The following is an 18,401-nucleotide window of genomic DNA, read 5'->3' as shown; positions in this document are numbered from 1 at the left end:
TCGTAGGTTCTGAAGAAATCCAGAACATAGTTGTTCCTTACTCACTTGGTATCTTGGTGCTTTTTTTCCCTCAACTTTAAACTACTGCTCTTATTTTAAAAAAGTCTATTGCACACCATCAAACTCTTAAGCAGATCACAAGATTTCATAAGATACATATCTATAAAACCTCTTAACCTTGTTTGAGTATATCCTGCTATATTTGCCTCCTAGTCTTGATCATTGAGCCATGGTAGGGTGACTGCAACCTTATGCATGTCCACTTCCTGCCATGTGTTCGGCTGGCAATTGCACACCACCTCTCTCATGATCATTGTACCATGTGGTGCTTTGAAAGGCATTTATAGATGGAAATTATATATGAAACCTTTATTTTTGTTTGACATGGATCAGTTTTATTGTCCAGTGCCATGTCTGGGAGTCTTATGCAATCAGGACTGTATTTTGTGAGATTCGGTTGGGCAAAAAAATGCCACCAGATTAAAACAGTGATCCTGAAATTTTACATAACATGAGTATGCAAACCAAACTTTGGCCACTTACACAGCTCGGGAGTATCACAGAATTCATGGGTTGGGGGAAGGGGTCTTTCCTATTCATTCAGGACCTGAGCGGAGAGACTGACACGAATGTGAGCTGTGTGCATAGTGCTGTACACGTAGGATGTGACTTTCTCCCCGTCACAGCATGAGTCACACTCACATGGAGAATGCTTCTGTAAAATATAGCTCTGCCAGGGTGTCTTGTGCTTGTTTATCTGGAATATCCTTTTTTTATTTCTAAACATTACAACAGTAGTGACTGAACTTACCACACTTCTGAAATTCCTTTTCGGTGAAGTTTCATGCACTGGTTTCCTTTCGGCTCAAGCTAAGGAGCTTCCTGTTAATTTACAATTAGCATTGCATGCCAGAACCTGAAAGCTGCAGGCAAGACTGGTAATGAGCTGACATCAGTGTTATCTGCACATGATCTAGCAATAGTATCCAGTACTGGGGATGGTGCTTTAAACTAGTAAACTTTTTAAGCTTTTTTTAAGCATGTAAACATGTTTGAAGTCATGGTGAGGACAGTGTTGGTGCTTTCAGCCTAGAAGAGTATGCAACAGCTAGCAGGAACATCCTATTTCTTTCACACACAGAATTGTGTGTGGCATAGGGGAAGGCTTGTTGAAAAGGGTGGGGTGGTGGTCATGAGCCTAGTAAGCTTCTTAAATCATAACCTTAAGATATTGTCTGGCCTTTTTTGTACAGAAGGAGCCCCTGAATGCTTGGTAAGTGCAGGCTTTCTTTGGGCCTGCAAGCAGTTTTCTCACAGATGTGAGGGGCCCTGTCTTCACTACAGTACACACTTCAATTTTTTTTTTCCCCAGTCTTAAGTGGGTGGAAGGAAAAGCTTAAAGGTAAGTTGGCCATCTGTCCCTTAGGCAAGAGATCCCTGATATGCCTGGGAAGTACCTCTGGGTGGTAAGCACAGCTTCCTGGGGCCCTGAAAGGACAGGGGCTTTACCTGACGCAGCTGCAAGGGCTGGATTCCTGCTGGACTAGAATGAGAATGGGGTTAGGGGGCAATAGCACTGTTAGTGACCCTGCAAAATGACCCCCAGCTTGTTTCCCTTAGGCACAGCATGTCATGGGGATCTTGCAGAGAAGCTGAAGCTGCTGTACAGAATGCACGTCTTACCGGGTAAGTAAAACCTGCATAAAACGCTCAAATGGCATCTCTTAACTTTTTTTTTTTCTTCCAAAGATGAAGATTAAAAGGGGGAGGGGGACGAGTCAGGAAAATGTGTAACTAAAGATGTGTGTGTTCTTGTTTGTGTAAAACTAGGATGGTCAAGTCTGAGCCAGATTTATTGGTAGTCTCCAGCATGGTCATAGCCCACTTGGCAGTACTTCAAAATGGCTGACCCATCAGGGAGGTGGCACCAGTTAGGGTTTCCAGTTTCCTTCATTAGAAGGAGCAGCAAGCCAGTCCAGCTTTCGAAAGGGCCTTGGATTTTAAAGTTCATTCACTCCATTAGCCAAGACCCGGACTGGCTGCCTGGGAGTGGAAGAGTAGCCTAGGCTAGGCTAGAGAAAGCAGGCTGAGAATCAGGGGGAGCCAAGGTTCAAATCCTGCTTGTGTTTATGATTTTGGGCCTTAAGTCTGTACTCTCCATTGCCTCAGGTACAAACTTAGGGGTTTGCTTTATTAAGCATTTTTCTCATAGAATGTGAGAAGCAGTAATAAATCAGGCCCTTAAATTATAAGCCCTCTGGGAACAGGGTAAATAACTCACCTTGAGCAAGCAATGAAAAGCTGTGAGTAAAATCTAAAAAACAAATACCTACCCCTTATATATGTTTCCAGCAATATCACCACATTACTGTGCCTTCCCCAAGGGTCATGCATTGCATTCAACTTGTAGTGCATGGTCTCTGCCAAGGCAGATGCCTTATTTTTCTGAAAGTTAGCCTCTGAAAACTGCCATCAGTGCCATACACCCATGATGAGCTTTTTCCACTCACAACCGGGCCGATACAGTAAAATTCGTGGGAGAGCCGGCGTTCCGAGGCGAGCGCCTGCTCTCCCAACACTCACCCAGGCCACTCTCCTGGGCACGCAGTCGAGTATGCAGATGAGGGCCCTAGCGCCTCCTTTTTGACAGGAGCGGCGGCTGTCAGCGGGTTTGACAGCAGACGCTAAATTTTACCAGCATCTGTTCTCAAACCCGCAGACAGCCATGGGTTCGAAAAACTGATGCCAACATAATTGAGCATCAGTCTTCCTGGCCGCTGACAGATTTAAAAACTTTTTAAAACTTGGTTTGTGTTTTTTGGTGGTTTTTTTTAATTTTGGGGCCTCAGACTTAATAGCGCTATGATATTAAGTCAGAGGGTGCACAGAAAAGCAGGTTTTTTCTGATTTTCAGTACACTTTCCCAGTGCCGGAAGGTGTTAATTTCTGAAAGCAAAATGTGCGGCTTGGCTGCACATTTTACTTTCTGTATCGAGCGGGAATAACTAATAGGGCCATCAACATGCATTTGCATGTTGTGGGTGCTATTAGTTTCGGGGGGGGGTTGGCAGCGCATCGAAAATGTGCGGCCAAACGTGGGCTAACAGTGCGCTTTACCAGAGTGCACTGTACTGTATCGGCCTGAAACTTTCCAGCCTGCTTTGTAACTCTGGGAAATCTCTCTCCATAGAGAGCTGATAAGCAGTGTTGCCACCTAGCAGCTGCTTCACAAATTCCTGGTCTTTCTACTGCTTGCAGCTTCCAAAATGCAAGTAAACATGAGCAAATAGTGTGGCCAATTTTTAGGGGAAAAAAAGGTACATGCTGAAGCTCACTGGAGACATCGCATTAGTAACACTAATTTTCTGGCTTTGGGAATGAGTAAAATGTAAGGTGTAAATATGGTTTGTGTGTGGTGTGAGGCAGAGTTTCTGCCTGTGCTGGGGAGGGTGTGAGATGTCCAAGAAGTGTGGAGGAACCAGCACTGCACCCTCCTGGTCTCATTTCTAGCACTATGGAAACTTTTTTTTAATATTTTTTAAGCTTCATAAAGTAGTTACAGTGTTATGGTGGTCCTTTCAGGTACAGTGTTAAGAATGTGGAACACACTATAGCTAAAAAAAAATTTCCCTTAAACAATCTGTCTTCTGTTCTCCAGAATGTGTAATAGTGAGGTGTAGCCATTAGCCTGACAATAGCATATGCATAGTCTCCTTTATAGAGCATTTAAAATTCAAGAACATGAAACCCTCATCCCATCCCTACAAAACTACAGCTCACCATTTCCAAACCTCTGGCCAACATAAATTGCTCCCTGTCACAAGGAACAGTCCCGGACCCTCAAACTTGCCACTATCAAACCCTTACTGAAGAAACCAAACCTTGATCCATGAGACCCTTCCCAACTTCCACCCCCATCTCCAATCTGCCATTTATCGCCAAACTCATGGAGAGACTAGTCAACTCCCAACTCTGTCTAGGTAAACACAATATTCTCTACCCGGCACAGTTCGGCTTCCGTAAATCCCTAAACACACAATCTCTTCTGATCTCCCTCTTGGATACCCTTCTCATGGGATTAGACAAAGGACAACCTTACCTATTGGCATGCCTAGATAGCTCATCTGCATTTGATACCGTAAATCACTCTTCTCTCCTAAACCGCCTCTCAGACATAGGTATATCGGAACAGTCCTCAGATGGTTTGAGTCCTTCCTCAGCAATAGATACTACAAGGTCAGAATTAGCAATAAAGGAACCACCCCCCAATCAGTTCATCTCTGAGTACCCCAAGGCTCCTCCCTTTCCCCAACCCTCTTTAATATCTATCTCCTACCCCTTTGCCAGTTCCTCGCTAAAGTAAATTTAACTCATTTCCTATTCGCCAATGATGTGCAGATCTTGATTCCCATAACAGATTCTCTCCCCAAAACCATCAAGTTCTGGGACAGTTGCCTTCACTCATCAACCTCCTCCTTTCCAATCTCAATCTCCTCCTTAACACGACCAAGACCAGACTATAATAAACTTTCCCTCCCTGACCCCACTCCCGCCACAGCTGCCCAAACCAGAGACCTCTATGTAGTACTGGACCACCGACTAAACCTAAAAAAATTTAACACCACAACAAAGGACTGCTTCTACAAATTACAAATCCTGAAAAAGCTTAGACCATTCCGTCACTTCTTTGACTTCTGGGCAGTCCTCCAAGCTACCCTTTTTTCAAAAATAGACTACTGCAACTCCCTTCTAGGCCTCCCCAAATCTACCACTAAACCCTTGCAGATGCTCCAGAATGCCACTGCCTGAATCCTAACCAACTCCAGCCGAGGAGACCATATCACACCCATCCTTGGGAATCTCCATTGGCTCCCTATCATCTTTAGAATCCTTCATAAGTCTCTTGCTATCATTCACAAAACCATCCACAATCGGCACTTGCTCGAGCTAAAAATCCCGCTACAACTCCACACTTCAAAAAGACCAATTAGAACTGCTTATAAAGGAGCCCTACACGTTCCCTCTCATAAATCCATTCTTCACACCTCTACTAGGGAACGTGCTTTCTCTGCAGGTGGGCCATACCTGTGGAACACACTGCCTCCCGACCTACGCCAGGAACACTGCCCAATGACCTTAAAAAAAAAAACAAAAAAAAACTTGGCTGTTCAAACAAGCCTATCCTTAACCATTTAATCATTAACTCTATATTCTTCACTATTTTATGATTTTTAACTGGTATCTTTCATTTGTTGCCTCTCACCATTGTGAATTATTTATGTATACACAACAGCTCTGCTCCCCCTACATTGTGTTCTACATATTTATTTTGTATATACGTTGGCGATAACTTGTATCACTCAGTTGCTCCTCTGGACTATTGAGCTCTACATATTTATTTTATATATAATATGGCTCTTTATATTGTGTGCTACATATTTAGCTTGTATATACTACGGCTATAACCTGTATCAATCGTCTGTTCCTCCTTACTGTTGTGAAGTCCATATATTTATATACTTAATCAACTGCTCCTGCTCTCCTTACTCCTCCAAGTTCTTGTAACATTGTCACTTCCCTCTTTCTTAACTGAGTAGCACTCTAGCTATGTTGACTGTTAATGTTACATTTCCCATGTTTGATGTAAACCAATGTGATATGACGTGTTATGAACATCGGTATAGAAAAGAATTAAATACAAGTATTGTGGCTTTAGTCTGGCTAGATACATAGAAATGCCATGACCTGATGAAGGGAGGATAATTCGCTTTTTATGGTTCACTTTGAACTTAAAAGGCAGGGAACCTTTCAATAAATGATTGGCATCCAGTGACAAGGTATCACTGCAACTTGTTTGATCTTTAATGCCACATAATCACTCTTCATAAACCTTTGAGTAAATCCACCTACATGTACTTGAGCATCTTGATATGGCATAAAATAAGGGTGTGTTTTAATGCAAAGGAACATGAATGTGCTGCAAACTACAGCCCACAGGACCTCTTCATTTGGCCTGCCCACGTCTGTTCTGCCCACTGACCTTATTTCTTTAGCTGCAGCATCCACTCCAGTGAGGAGGAGTCCAGTAGGGAGAAGCAGTCAATCAGGATGTACTACCCCCCATCCCCCAAGACTGGCAGTTGGGGTGCCAGGGAGTCTGGTCAGTGTGGGTGATGGTGCTCTCTCCTTTCTGGGTCCCTCTGGCACAAGATATGTTCAGTTTATAGTACCTGCCTTGCACAATTGAGTCCCAGATCCACAAAACTCTGGACAGCTGAATTTCTGATCCATCAAACGAAGATGGGATTGTCAGATTTCCCCCTAGATGATATCAATTTCCAATTAAGTGCTAACTGATTGAAACAGCCATAAGTGAATGAAAGATTTGTCTACAGACTAACTTGGCAGACATAGAATCATTTATTTTAAAGCAAAATTGAATGTCATCCGCAAATCTTAAATTCTAATCCTAAACTATCTAGAAGCTTACATGACAGGGCAATATAGACAATGGCTAGTCGCAGATAGTGGATCCTTTTTAATATTAACCCAGCAAAGCTTAAGATTGTATCTGATAATGCTAGTAAGTTTCATTACTATCTCTTCTGAAACCATATTAGCTGGAGTTCCACCTTTTTTTCCAAAAAATCATCCAATTGTTTATGCCCAACCTTCTCTTTAGCCATAGGGGATATAGGGTGATAAAGCTGATGAACTATCATTCTTTAACAGTGGCCAAATTATAGCTCCTCTTAACTGATCTGGTAGAACCCCCTCCTAGAGAGGCTCACTAATTTTTGCATTATACTGGGAAATCTCTATACAAATAGATTTAAAACTAACCTCAATCGCGTTTAATTGGCAATAAGAGGGATTCAATTTTGAAATTTGCACTTCCAACGTAGGGATGGAATCAGAAGAATTCCATTGAGTTGCAATCACATCCAGGTCTAGAGAAACATCAAACTTTGCAACTGCTTTTTTGAAAAACTGACTTGTAACTTCCCAAACACATCACTGGATTAAAATTTGAATTTGTATTACTATTTTCAGATTCTACTTGACACAGATTTACTGTTGATGAAAATTTAAAGTTAAACTCATGACGTTTCTTTGTAAAGCCTTTTTTTGCAGTTTCAATATTGCTTCTATATTTTTTCAAAATGGTGCTTGTAACTTTCTGAATTAACTAAAATTGTTTTGGTTTTTTTTCTCATACCCTTTCCAAATGGCCAAGTAACTCTTCTTCTTTTCACTAAGTACCTTGCAATCCTCCCACAAAGGTTTTTGCACGTTCCTTCCACCACAGCAGAGTCTTAATTGGAGAGTAAGGGATTAAGTGTTGTACAAGTACATCAGAGTGCCCATAAGAACAGCACAACTTCAAAGCATTTTAAATCTGATTTGACAAAGCATATAGCGGTATAACTTTCTGCAAGATGGAGTAACATGATTAAATTTCCCTAAACTGTAAATGACTTTGGCTAGCTGGAAGTGCTTAGTTAAAGGTAAACCAAGTGAGTTACAGTAGTCACTTTGTGGGTGCATCATTGTCTTAAGGCCATGACTCGGTCAAGAAGAGAGGGTAAGTGACTAATGTACCTAAGAAGAAGCAAGAGTCACTTTATACCATGGCAGTAATATGAAAGCTTAGAATCTCACACTTTTTTTGTTTTTATAGAGACCACATCTTGAGTTCAGTTGGGTTTGTTTGCTTGCAATGGCTCAGGTTTCACACTTCTGTCACTAATGCTGCTGCTGTTTGCAGGTCACCATCACTCTTTGGTCCGGTCATGAGGGAAGGGTGGCCTAAGTGTGCGAGGGCCCCCGAGATGGCCACTGCCGAACCTACCAAGAAAAAGTCGCCCCTGCCATCAGCCTGCCCTCTTTCCACCATGTTTCATCCAACTTTGGCCCAGGGCCCAAAGGAAAATGTTTACTGCTGACCCTGCCCGGGGGGATATTAGGAGGCACTGCTTGAAGGGAGGGGTCGGATTCAAGATGGGTTTGAGGGTTGGATTAGCTGGAGAGGGACTGGGGGAGGTGAGAGGGGAAGAGGTGGCAAAAGATCACTTGGGGGTTATACAAATGGCTTGAGGTGAGAGAATCTGCTTGGAAGATGTAGAAGGGGATGGACTGACAAACTGAGGACCTTGGGGATATAAGAGGGGGATCAGCTGGAGGCACAGACCTTGAGAGGAGGTCCTCGGGGAATTAGCTACCATGTGGGGACAGTGAGTGGAGTGACCTGTTGGAGGGGGACCACATCCCCACTAACTTGTTTTGGTCATCCTCTTAGCTACCGTGACCCTACGTTAAGCACTAAAATTCACATGACCCCCAAAGTTTGGGAGGCACAAAAAGTACTCCAGCTGTTTTCTTTTCCTTCAGATAACATCCAGCACATTGGATTGTGTGCTGGACTTTAACCCAAAAGGTTCTCTACTGCCCCCCAACTACCACTGGCAGCACACAAAGCTACAGCATCCTCTGCCCTGGAATATCCTCCCTAATGTAGCTCCTAACCAAGGCAAATCTCTTCCTATAATTGGGGGAAGGAGTCCCTACACATGCAACGCTCATCAGTGAGTAGCACTGCTAGATTATCACATCTGGATGGTAATGGGGACCAAGAATCTCGCGCATAACTACTTCAACCTGCAGACTGATAGGCAAGTTGCTGTTACTGAAGCAAAAGAACAGAATCAATCTGAAATTAGCTGCTCTTCATTGTCAAATTGGGAAACCCTTCCAGAAAATACTCACTTCTGTCCTACAGGTGAATCTTCCTTCCTCAAGACGTTCTTACCCACCGACAGGCACATTCCAAAAATGCACACATCAATGGGGGTGCGCTTGTAGCGTGTACTCTTAAGAGACCACAAGGGCCTTGCATGCTAAAATCCTGCCGCTTAAGACAGGAGTTGAGAGCCCTTGATTTACAGAGCTGGCACTAGTGAAGAATAACTCAATGTCCAGACATCCTTTAAGGGATGTGATAATGAAGTTATGCTACTTTCTGCATGGGAAGCTGTCCTATGATTAGCAATATTAAAAAAAAAAAAAAAATGTACCAGAGATTGCAGTATACCCATCTGTATGTCTGTTTTGAGCAGCAAACTCCAGTTTGTGGCATTCCAGTACTGAATCTCATTCACTCCATTGGGTTTTGCTGAATTCTCAATGAATGCTTTTTAAATAAAGCTCTAAAGCTTGTACGGTATTATGTTATGAAGCACAAAGTATGTAGTGACTCCACCTTTTTGTAGAGAAGAAATTAGAATAAGCTTTTGGCACTTCCCATATTAACTGATATGAAGGACTTGGCTCCTAAATGCCATTCTTTAGCCTAATTAACTTGGATGTCTTCTCTAACCAAATACTTTGGGTTGTCTTTCAATCAACGTGTTATGAGAACAATGCTTGTTGTACATAGAATTAAGTGTGGAGAATATTCTAAACCTTAATGCAGTGATGCTGGGCTGTAAGGCTGGGGCATTGTGTTTAGCTACACTTGTATTCTCTAAGAGGTTGGTCAGTTTCCTGGGAGAAATGGAACTACCTTTCTTTGCAAGCTTTGACTGTCTTTGTAGAGCTTTTAATTTAACATGCAGCATTTTGCATAAGTTAGTCCGCACAATGCTAAATATTTATTTCTGTCACTCGGCCAGATCTGTCTCCTGATCAAGAAGAGCCGGATTCCGCCTTCGAGGCCACCCAGTACTTTGAAGATATCGCACCAGAGCGCACACGTGGTAGGTGATAAGCTGCTAGTGCCACAGTTTTTCTACTTGGAGCTCTGATGGCCAGTCATGTTTTTTTGGTTTTTTTTTCACTGTAAATATTGGAAAGCTTTTCTAATATAAACCATGGTGAATCTAGTTATACTGCAGATCCTTAAATACATGCAGCACAAGTATATTGTCCTAAAATCTGAGAGCTATCTAAGGAAAGCTGTTCTACCCTGGCTGAAAGCTTTGTCTATAGCAAATTCTTAAACTTTTTCATGACATTTTCTGTGTTCAGACAGCATGAGAATCTTGTAAAGCCTGTCTAGCAGAGTACAGGCTTAGAGGATATCGGTGTTTTAAAGATGCAAGGTTCTGGCCTGCTAAGATAGCTTCTCTAGGTGAGGAGTGAGGGTGCAGTCTACCCAGTGGACTGACTGACAAAAATGGTGACCATGCTTGTAGCCCTGTACCAGGCAGCGGCCTTGCTGCTCATGCCAGATATCAGAGGGTGGGATGCTGCTGAAAGCTGTGATAGGGGTCTTCGGCAGTGTCCTCTGGCAAGAAGGACAGTATCTTTGTCCTTTTAATGTTCATAGTGTTTATAGACTTAAAACTTCTTGAAATATTTAACTTCATAGCTCAATGCTGTCCTCCTCCCATTCTGCTATTGCAGACATGGTCCAAAGAATTCTGTTTAGAAAATGTCTAAATTGTATCTAAAGAAAAATCTGTAACCGAGCAGTTGCAAGTCCTTTTGGGCCAGCATGTGAGCAGCTTGTATTCTGTATGTTGCGGGAGGGGGTTGCATGACCCATCCACTGCCTTAACATCCTAAACTGACAGCCTAAGTTGCCTCAGATTTTGGTGACTGAGTGCACATTATCTTAGCACTATACAATGGCCAGGAACTTCATCTTTGCTGATCCCTTAAATCTGTGAGGCAGAAGTGCTCCATCTGAAGTACTGGTTTCACTTTGTCTCTGACACTCTGCTGTGTATCAAGGTTCCTGGTCCTTTGTGAGGGGCATATTTTATTTCTTTTTAAACAATCTTTAGTAAATTTGTTTGTACCACAAGTTTGGTTATAGGGCATGTTCTTAAGACAATCTGAGCTAATCTCACGTTGGGTTGGATCAATGGAGCGCTGATTTTCCACAGATTTAGGTATGGGGAGGCAGCAGGCAGGGGGGGGGGGGGTTGTAGAGATTTCTGGTGGAGCAGACACCCCCAGTTACCACAAACAGGATCAAGGAGACTTTCCTCCGGTTGTCAAGATAGGTTTAGCTTACTTCATATTGCACTTCTGCAAAATGCCCTAAGTGTCACTTGATTGAATGTTCCTAATGTATGGCAAATGTGTACAAAAACATTGAGACTAAATCAGTAATATCAAAATAAGTGCCGTAACAGCTGCTTCAAACCATAGAAAGTACTTTAGGAAACTTTTAAGATCAGATATAAAAAAAAAACCCAGCTAATATATTGGTTAACTGTCAAACACATCTATTAAAATATCCTTCTCTGAGAAAGCTTTAACTCCAGATAATAGGGAACAAAGTCTTTTATGCTGCCAAACCCTAGCCTTGGTTCCAGTTGACCTGAAAGCTAGTGTTGGCCCAGAGGTGCATACTAAAATCCAGTGAAGTCTAGTTTTACGAGGAATCTTGGCCACTTGAGCATATCAAGACTGTACGCGTGAATTCCCAAATCTAAGGTTAATGCTTTTAGGTAAGTGATACTCTACATTCTGTATCTGATCTTTCTCTTCTCATAGTTGGTGTGGAGTCCAGATCTAAAGAAGCAGATGATGGGTTTGTGTCGGTGAGCCTGAAGACAAGCAGAGGTAAAGCCTTCTGAGTATGTAGGGGATGGTCTGTGCAGTAGCTGAGACCACTAAATGATGTAGAGACAAGACCCATCCAGTCTACCCATTTTTCCATGATTACAGCAATTTTGCGAGCTCTACTTCATCTGTGCTCTAACGTCACTCAACAGAATTCCTCATTCTGTTTTTAGGCCATTCTATATATCTAGCATGCTTTGTGAAGTCTAACCCCTTCCAGCATCAGTGCATGACCCTTTTGGGGTCCACTGGAAAATGCCTCTTGTACATTTATCAATTGTACATGTTGAGATGTTATATCACCATAACATCCCCCTCTCCTTAATGTTTTTTGTAAAGTTCATGGTATGTGTACTCTTGTAAGGCCTCGAATTGGACACTCTGGTAAAGATGAGGTGTCTCCAATCATTTTGTACAAACATTGTCCAAAAGTTAGACCTACATGTATGATCTCTCCTTGCATGCAAGTCCAACTTTTGGCTTTCACCACTACCTCATAACATTTGTGTTAACTGAAATAAAACTCACCTCCTGTAGACAGGAGGGTCAAATCTGGAACATATTTTGATGGACTACTGGCTTTTCTTTGTTTTTCCTAATATTAGGCAAGAAAAGTGGACCAGAAAATCGTAACTACTTGCGAATGTGGTCCCAAGAGAATTCCGAAGCAAAGAACATGAGAGAGTTGCCAAAGCTCAATCAGGTGTGTGGATACAGAGGGATGTGAGTCTAAAGCAGCCAGACCTCCAAAAACAAAGAAGAAAATGTTTTCAAGGCTGACAGTTAAACTTAGGCAAAGTGTGAAGGTTAAAAAAAAATCTCCCCTCTTGGCCACACTCCTCGTAGTCTCGAGTATACTGAGGGTTCTGTTATGTTGACTGTCAGGAACTTGGGCTAGTGTGAACTTGATCCATGTGGGGCATGAATACTGATGAGCAGAATCCATAAGGTGATATCTTTTAAAAGAAAAATAGGGATGTTCATAAGGAGAATTGCTGGCTCTTGGTTGAAAGTGATGCAAGTCTTTTTACTGGGTCTGCTCAATCTGTGTTAACAATGTTTCATAACCAATAAGTTAGGGCTGAGTGTGGGGGAAAAACTAAAAATACAGTGACTGCAACGGCTGCTGCTCTGGGGTAGCTCGCCATCCTTCAGCACTGGCTCGCCCTTCTGTCAAACAGTTCTCTCCTCATTCAGCTCTGGTACAGGCTGCACACCGCCTCCCATTTTGGCAGCAACCTCCTGCATGCATCTGGCTTGCTCTCCATCCCCCATTGTGCAGGCTTTCTGCTCTGCATAGCTGTGCAGTTCGTGCACTTCGAATGCCTCTCGGCGATCAGCACATGAGTCTGGATACTGCAGGGCTCCAAACTTCCTGAGAAGGGTTAGCAGCGCCATGCTGCCACACAGCACTTCCTCCATATCCTGACTACAAGCCCAGTCGGGATAGTCATCAAGACTGGGGTCCAGGCAGGCACCATTTGTCCCAGCACTGGGTGTTCCCAGCACTAAAATCCAATACATCTTGGCCCTAATTGGCACCCTTGGTAATAGTCTAAGCACAAAGGCCAGAGTGTGAACTTGTATGAAGACTGACTTGTCCTGGTGACCCTAGAAGTAGCCCCACTGCATATTGATGGAGGCACTGGGCAGTTGTGGGGGTGTTCTGCACATAAGTAGTACCAATACTAAAAAAATAAATAAATAAAAACGTGAGCACTTTGCTAGGGAAATACACTGGGGAAAATGAGATACACTAACAGTTTAACACCTTTCATCCAGACAGGATCCCAGCATGCTTGATTTCAATTTAGCTCGCGCCTTTTCACCAATCTCATGGCGTTACAGTACCTGAATGTAATTTCCATGCTCAAGGGACTTAGTTTTAACTTTGTACCTGAGGCAGTACCGGGGAAAGATAAGGATGAGTACTGACCAGTCACCTAAGACCCATATAGGGCCATTCTCCATCAGTCTACCCATCCAGGAACAAATGCAGGTTCCTAATGTAGAAAGTCATCATCTTCACTGCACAGACAAATGCTCACACTTTAGCAGAGAGAAAACAGAGCCAATTCCCCCTTCCCTCATCCAAAGTCTAATTCAGTTTGTCTCCTGAAAGTAGGGTGACCATATAGTCCGTCAAGAGAAGCATTGCAACTTGGCTCTGCTTTTACCCAAAGTTTATTAAATCTTGTAGCCTGCGAATCCTAACGTTTAATGCAGATCATGTAGTTACGACTTCCCTAAGGAGGGGGAAGACTTGTCCATGCATACAGAGGCAAAACCATGTCTGTCTTGACATGGAGCTATATGGTCACCCTACCTACTGCTGACTCCACTGGAGTGTGGAGCTGTAGGCGGTGTAGCAGCTTTGAGCATCTGTTTGTTTGTTTAAGACTTTTTTATATACCGTCTTTAGCAAATTAGATTTGAACAAAAAAGTTTACAATAATGAGCAAAATAATAAATACTATTCTTTCATAAAGTGAAAGTAAAAATAAAATATCTTTATCCTAAAAGATATTAAAATACAATTAAATTAACTTTAAATTTAACAAAACACCTTACTGCTTTGACTACAGGTTCGGTTGTAGCTTTTCCTTCTGGTGTGTTTTCGGAGACATCCTTCTAAAGTGCAGGGTTTGTTTTTTTCATGAATGCTTGCTATTCAGTTTTTTTCCTTTAGACGTCTATTTAGAACAGTTTTGTAGCTTCTGTGACCTGTTTCAGACTTTTTGGTTTTTTTTACCCCTTGGTTTTTTTTTTTTTTTTATAGGGGCAGTTCATTGAGTTGTGCAAGACAATGTACAGCATGTTCAGTGAGGACTTTGATGAGCAGGAGCTGTACCACGCCACAGCCACAGTCACCGGCTTGCTCCTAGAAATAGGCGAGGTTGGCAAGACCTTCCTTGGCTCGTTCACCAAGGAGGAGGGGGGTGCCAGAGGTGGCCATGGCAGTAAGGCGATCCAGGGCGTGGTGCCATACCACCTGGGCCGGGACGAGGAGTTCCTCGCCAGCCCCGCCGCAGAGGAAGAGGTGCTGGGCCCCGATCAGATGGAAGACGTGAAGCTGGAAGACTCCTCTCCCAGGGACAATGGAGCCTGCTCGGCCATGCTCATCTCGGACGACGACACCAAGGACGACAGCTCCATGTCCTCCTACTCCGTGCTGAGCAGCGTCTCGCAGGAGGACGAAAAGCTGCAGTGCGAGGACATCAGTGAGGACACTGTTTTGGTGCGGAGCAGCCGTGCTGCCTCGCTGCCCCGCAGCACTAGCCTGGACCGTGACTGGGCGATTACCTTTGACCAATTTTTAGCCTCCTTGTTGACTGAGCCAGCTCTGGTGAGGTACTTTGAGAAGCCTGTGTCAATGATGGCCAAGATCATTAATGCTAAGAACGGAAGAATGACGGGCCGCTCATTGACCTCCGCTAGTGACTATGAAATCCCCACATTATCAGGCTAGGCCCGGCCATCTTTGGGGGAAGGGGATGAGGATTCTTGCTTTTTAAATGAGCGAAAACCTGTTTTTATTCCGTATTAGCATCTGAACATGGCGGCAGTTTCACAGAGGGTACTGTTGGGCAAAGCATTCTAGTTTATGGAGGACATTTTAGAAAGTCTGCAGTCTTTTTGTTCAGTGACTAACTGAATCACAAATCCATCTGTGAACTGTGTACTACTCAATCGAACTGTAATGTAAATGGTAAATATTTGTGCTGAATTTTATCTTTGAATTAAAGGCAGATATTTATGTAAGTTTTCAGAGCAAAAGTCTAAAGTGGCCTGCATCCAATGAGTGACAGAACAGCTGGTGGCCTGATTTTGACACTTTTTTTTGGACTGGTGTCTCATGCTGTCTTAGAGGAAAGAGCTGTGCACCTGACAAAGCCAGATCAGCCAATAAACCATTACTTTAAGCTTGGTGAAGGTCATAGATCTACGCCCGCCACCTTCCACAGTGGTGACTGCTATTGAGACACAGTTTGAATGTGATAAGCAAGGAAAAGGTTTTAGCAAGAATTTTTATGTATGGTTATACTCTTATTCTGTACTGGGAATCACAACCTGTCATTTAATTCTCTCTCTCTGAAAATCAATCTTTCTAACTTCTATGTATCTTCTTTCATCACCTAGGAATAAGAACTGTGCATTTTACATGTCCTTATTTCCTGTTTTGCAGCACTGTAACTCTATAGTTCTTGTAAAACAGGAAAAAAAACTTGCAGGCGAATGTTTTAAAGTCTTAGACCACTCTGTCACTTTATGCAGGCTCATACTATTATACTAGATTGATGTATTAAACTTGTATGTGGTCCTGGAGATGAGAGCACCTGCACTTTTTCATCTTTGCGATTCGAGGGTACCTTTTTGGCTCTTTACATTTTTATGCTTTTTTTTTTTTAAATTTGGGTCCAAATCATTCCTTCAGTGAACACAGTATCAACACTCCTTTTTTTTTTTTTTTTACTCTAACTTTTTAAATTTTGGGTTTTTTAAAATTTTTTAGTACAGTATTATAAATGCCAATTTTGTGTTCAGCTGCTGTTTTTATGTTTACAGAAATGATTGTAGAGCTGTCGGGCGTGTGGTCTCTGAACTGCACGAGAAGGTAAATTGGAATCAATAAAATACTCTTAACATGATGCTCTTGGGCCTGCTTTAATTTTGAAGCATTGGTACTAGCAAAAACATACTTTCATTTGGCAGTAGATAGGTAAAAGCCAGAAAATATTTGAGGGGATAGGTTTTAAGGTGCATTAGATTTCTGGTACTTTTTTTTGACCAAGCAACTTTTTTCTATGGGTTTTTTCTACTTCCAGCTCCATCAGAACAGTCTGGCATCATTAAGCTTTCGTTCATGACCTAGACTCTTTCCTTATTCTATAACCGCACCCAGCTTATGCTTAATTCAGTCATCGCAGACTCGTGGGTGGGTGGGGAGCCACAGAACCAGGGCACTATTTTAACAGCCTTATGCAGTGCCCATGACATTCCCTGCCTTCCCCCACAATCTCTAGGGGGCTGCAAACAGTCTCCACAGCATTTCCAGCCTCGGCTGACTGGAGACTTTCAACAATTGTGGTGCTCAGCAGTTAACCAACTGAGCTGTTGGGCTGTTGTCTTACAGCAGCTCCTGGACTAGAAAGGGGCACAGCTGTGCTGATCTCCATGGGAGCCCAGGAAGGCTTCATACAAACAGTGTAAACGCTATCTAATCCTGTCTCCTCAGATATTTTATAGCTGAACTGGTATACAGTGTGGTGTCTGCCAAAAGCCATAAATGTTTCAACACGCACCTTCGGGCATATATTCTGCATACCTCTGGCATGGCTTCTGCTGTGGTATTTAATACAAAATAAGGACTCCGGACGCTGTCCAAAGAGATCTACCTTAGCTGGCATTTTATTTGCCAAAAAGATTCCTCCAACTACCTTTTGACTCCTCCGTTACAAGTTTCTCTGTTAAATTAGACCTCTGCCATTACGCTACACTCACTTCCCTAACTGAAAATGGCTTTTTGATAATTTCTCCTATTTGGCTCTTATGGAGACTCATTTTTTCCTGCCAGAGCAGAGTTTTTTGCAAAACACTGTCCCATGTTGGGACAGAGCTGTATTCTAAACTCCATGAGTGTTACACAAATCCAGGTCACAGAGTGTATTTCCTCTCCTTAAATATAATTATACTCCTTACTTTAAAATACCTGCAGACCCTGTAATCTTTGCAGCACCTTGGTTTTTGGGTTTGATGTGTGTGGTGATCACCCTAGGGGGTTACCATACTGTTCATTTGTGAACGGGCCATTTTTTCCACTGAGGCTGTCTTGAGACATAATGTCTTGGTCAGATGCAAGATAAGTGATTTTATTTTAAATTCGTTAAAACTTGAGACTTAGTATTTTGTTGACTTATAAAGATGATTCAGGTTATCAAACACTAGTATATATTTAGTGGCAAATATTTTGACAACCCATGCTGTATACCAGCTCGGTCATAAAATGCGAGGAGACATGATTACTTTTTTTTTTTTTTTTGTATGGATTCCTTTACTTTGAACAGCTTTGGCTCCATTTTTTTGATGTTAAACAAGAATACAACCCAAACTGAGGACTGGGCCAAGAACTATGCAATCAGTCTGTATTCCCAGAGACTACCTGGCCAGTTCAGCTTTCAGGATATCCACAAGGAATATGCACGAGATTACGTCCATTGTATGCAAATCTAGAGCATGTTCCTTGTGGATATTCTGAAAACTGAACTGGCCAGGCAGCCAGAGGTCTGAATTTAGAACCAATGGACCCACAGAGAAGAAAACTAGAAATAAGCCCAAAAGAGGACATGGTAATGTCCTCTTTTGGGTAAAATACAAACTATTTGTATTACCATTTCTGAAAATAGTTGATCTGACTTATGTCCTACATAGCATACTGCGACTTTTCTCTAACTTACAACTTGTAGCCCGACCCCTCCACCACTCTGCAGTGTGGCATGTGAGTAACTATTGAATGAAGTCGGACACTCCAGGACAAATAGCAAAACTTCAGGTCTCAACACAGAGTAGGAAAAATGCTTTTATGGGGAAAATAAAATCTCCTTTTCTGTAGGTAAAGGCATTTAGACTTCTAGTTGGGATAGAGTGAAGTTAGTCTGTAGCTCATGATGCTACAATCTAAGCCATTAAATTTGATTTCCCCCTGCCCCCCCATCTTTGAAAATCTGATTTAATAGTGGCTGTGGTTGAAAAGACAGAACTCCTCCCCCCCACCCCAAAAGGGAAAACATTGTATAGGTGAAGTGGTTTCTGACACTCAAACTGTGGCA

At 42.6% G+C, this 18,401-nt stretch overlaps 1 protein-coding gene across 2 annotated transcripts in view; it reads left to right on the top strand.

Moving 5' to 3' along the window:
- TBC1D9 (TBC1 domain family member 9) overlaps positions 1 to 16,223 on the top strand; it is a 139,071-nt gene extending 122,848 nt beyond the window's left edge. For both annotated transcript variants that reach the window (XM_029597394.1, XM_029597317.1), the window contains exons 17-21: positions 1,621 to 1,686; positions 9,672 to 9,755; positions 11,506 to 11,574; positions 12,180 to 12,277; positions 14,354 to 16,223. In XM_029597394.1, the coding sequence (XP_029453254.1) occupies positions 1,621 to 1,686; positions 9,672 to 9,755; positions 11,506 to 11,574; positions 12,180 to 12,277; positions 14,354 to 15,043 (1,007 nt within the window). In that variant the 3' untranslated portion in view covers positions 15,044 to 16,223. The remainder of the gene's footprint in view (positions 1 to 1,620; positions 1,687 to 9,671; positions 9,756 to 11,505; positions 11,575 to 12,179; positions 12,278 to 14,353) is intronic.
- Positions 16,224 to 18,401: the final 2,178 nt, after the last annotated feature.

The sequence above is a fragment of the Rhinatrema bivittatum genome, chromosome 1 (genome assembly GCF_901001135.1).
Source record: "Rhinatrema bivittatum chromosome 1, aRhiBiv1.1, whole genome shotgun sequence".
NCBI lineage: Eukaryota > Metazoa > Chordata > Amphibia > Gymnophiona > Rhinatrematidae > Rhinatrema > Rhinatrema bivittatum.
Note: the sequence above shows the minus strand (reverse complement) of the source record. Positions and strands in the feature narration are given on the sequence as shown.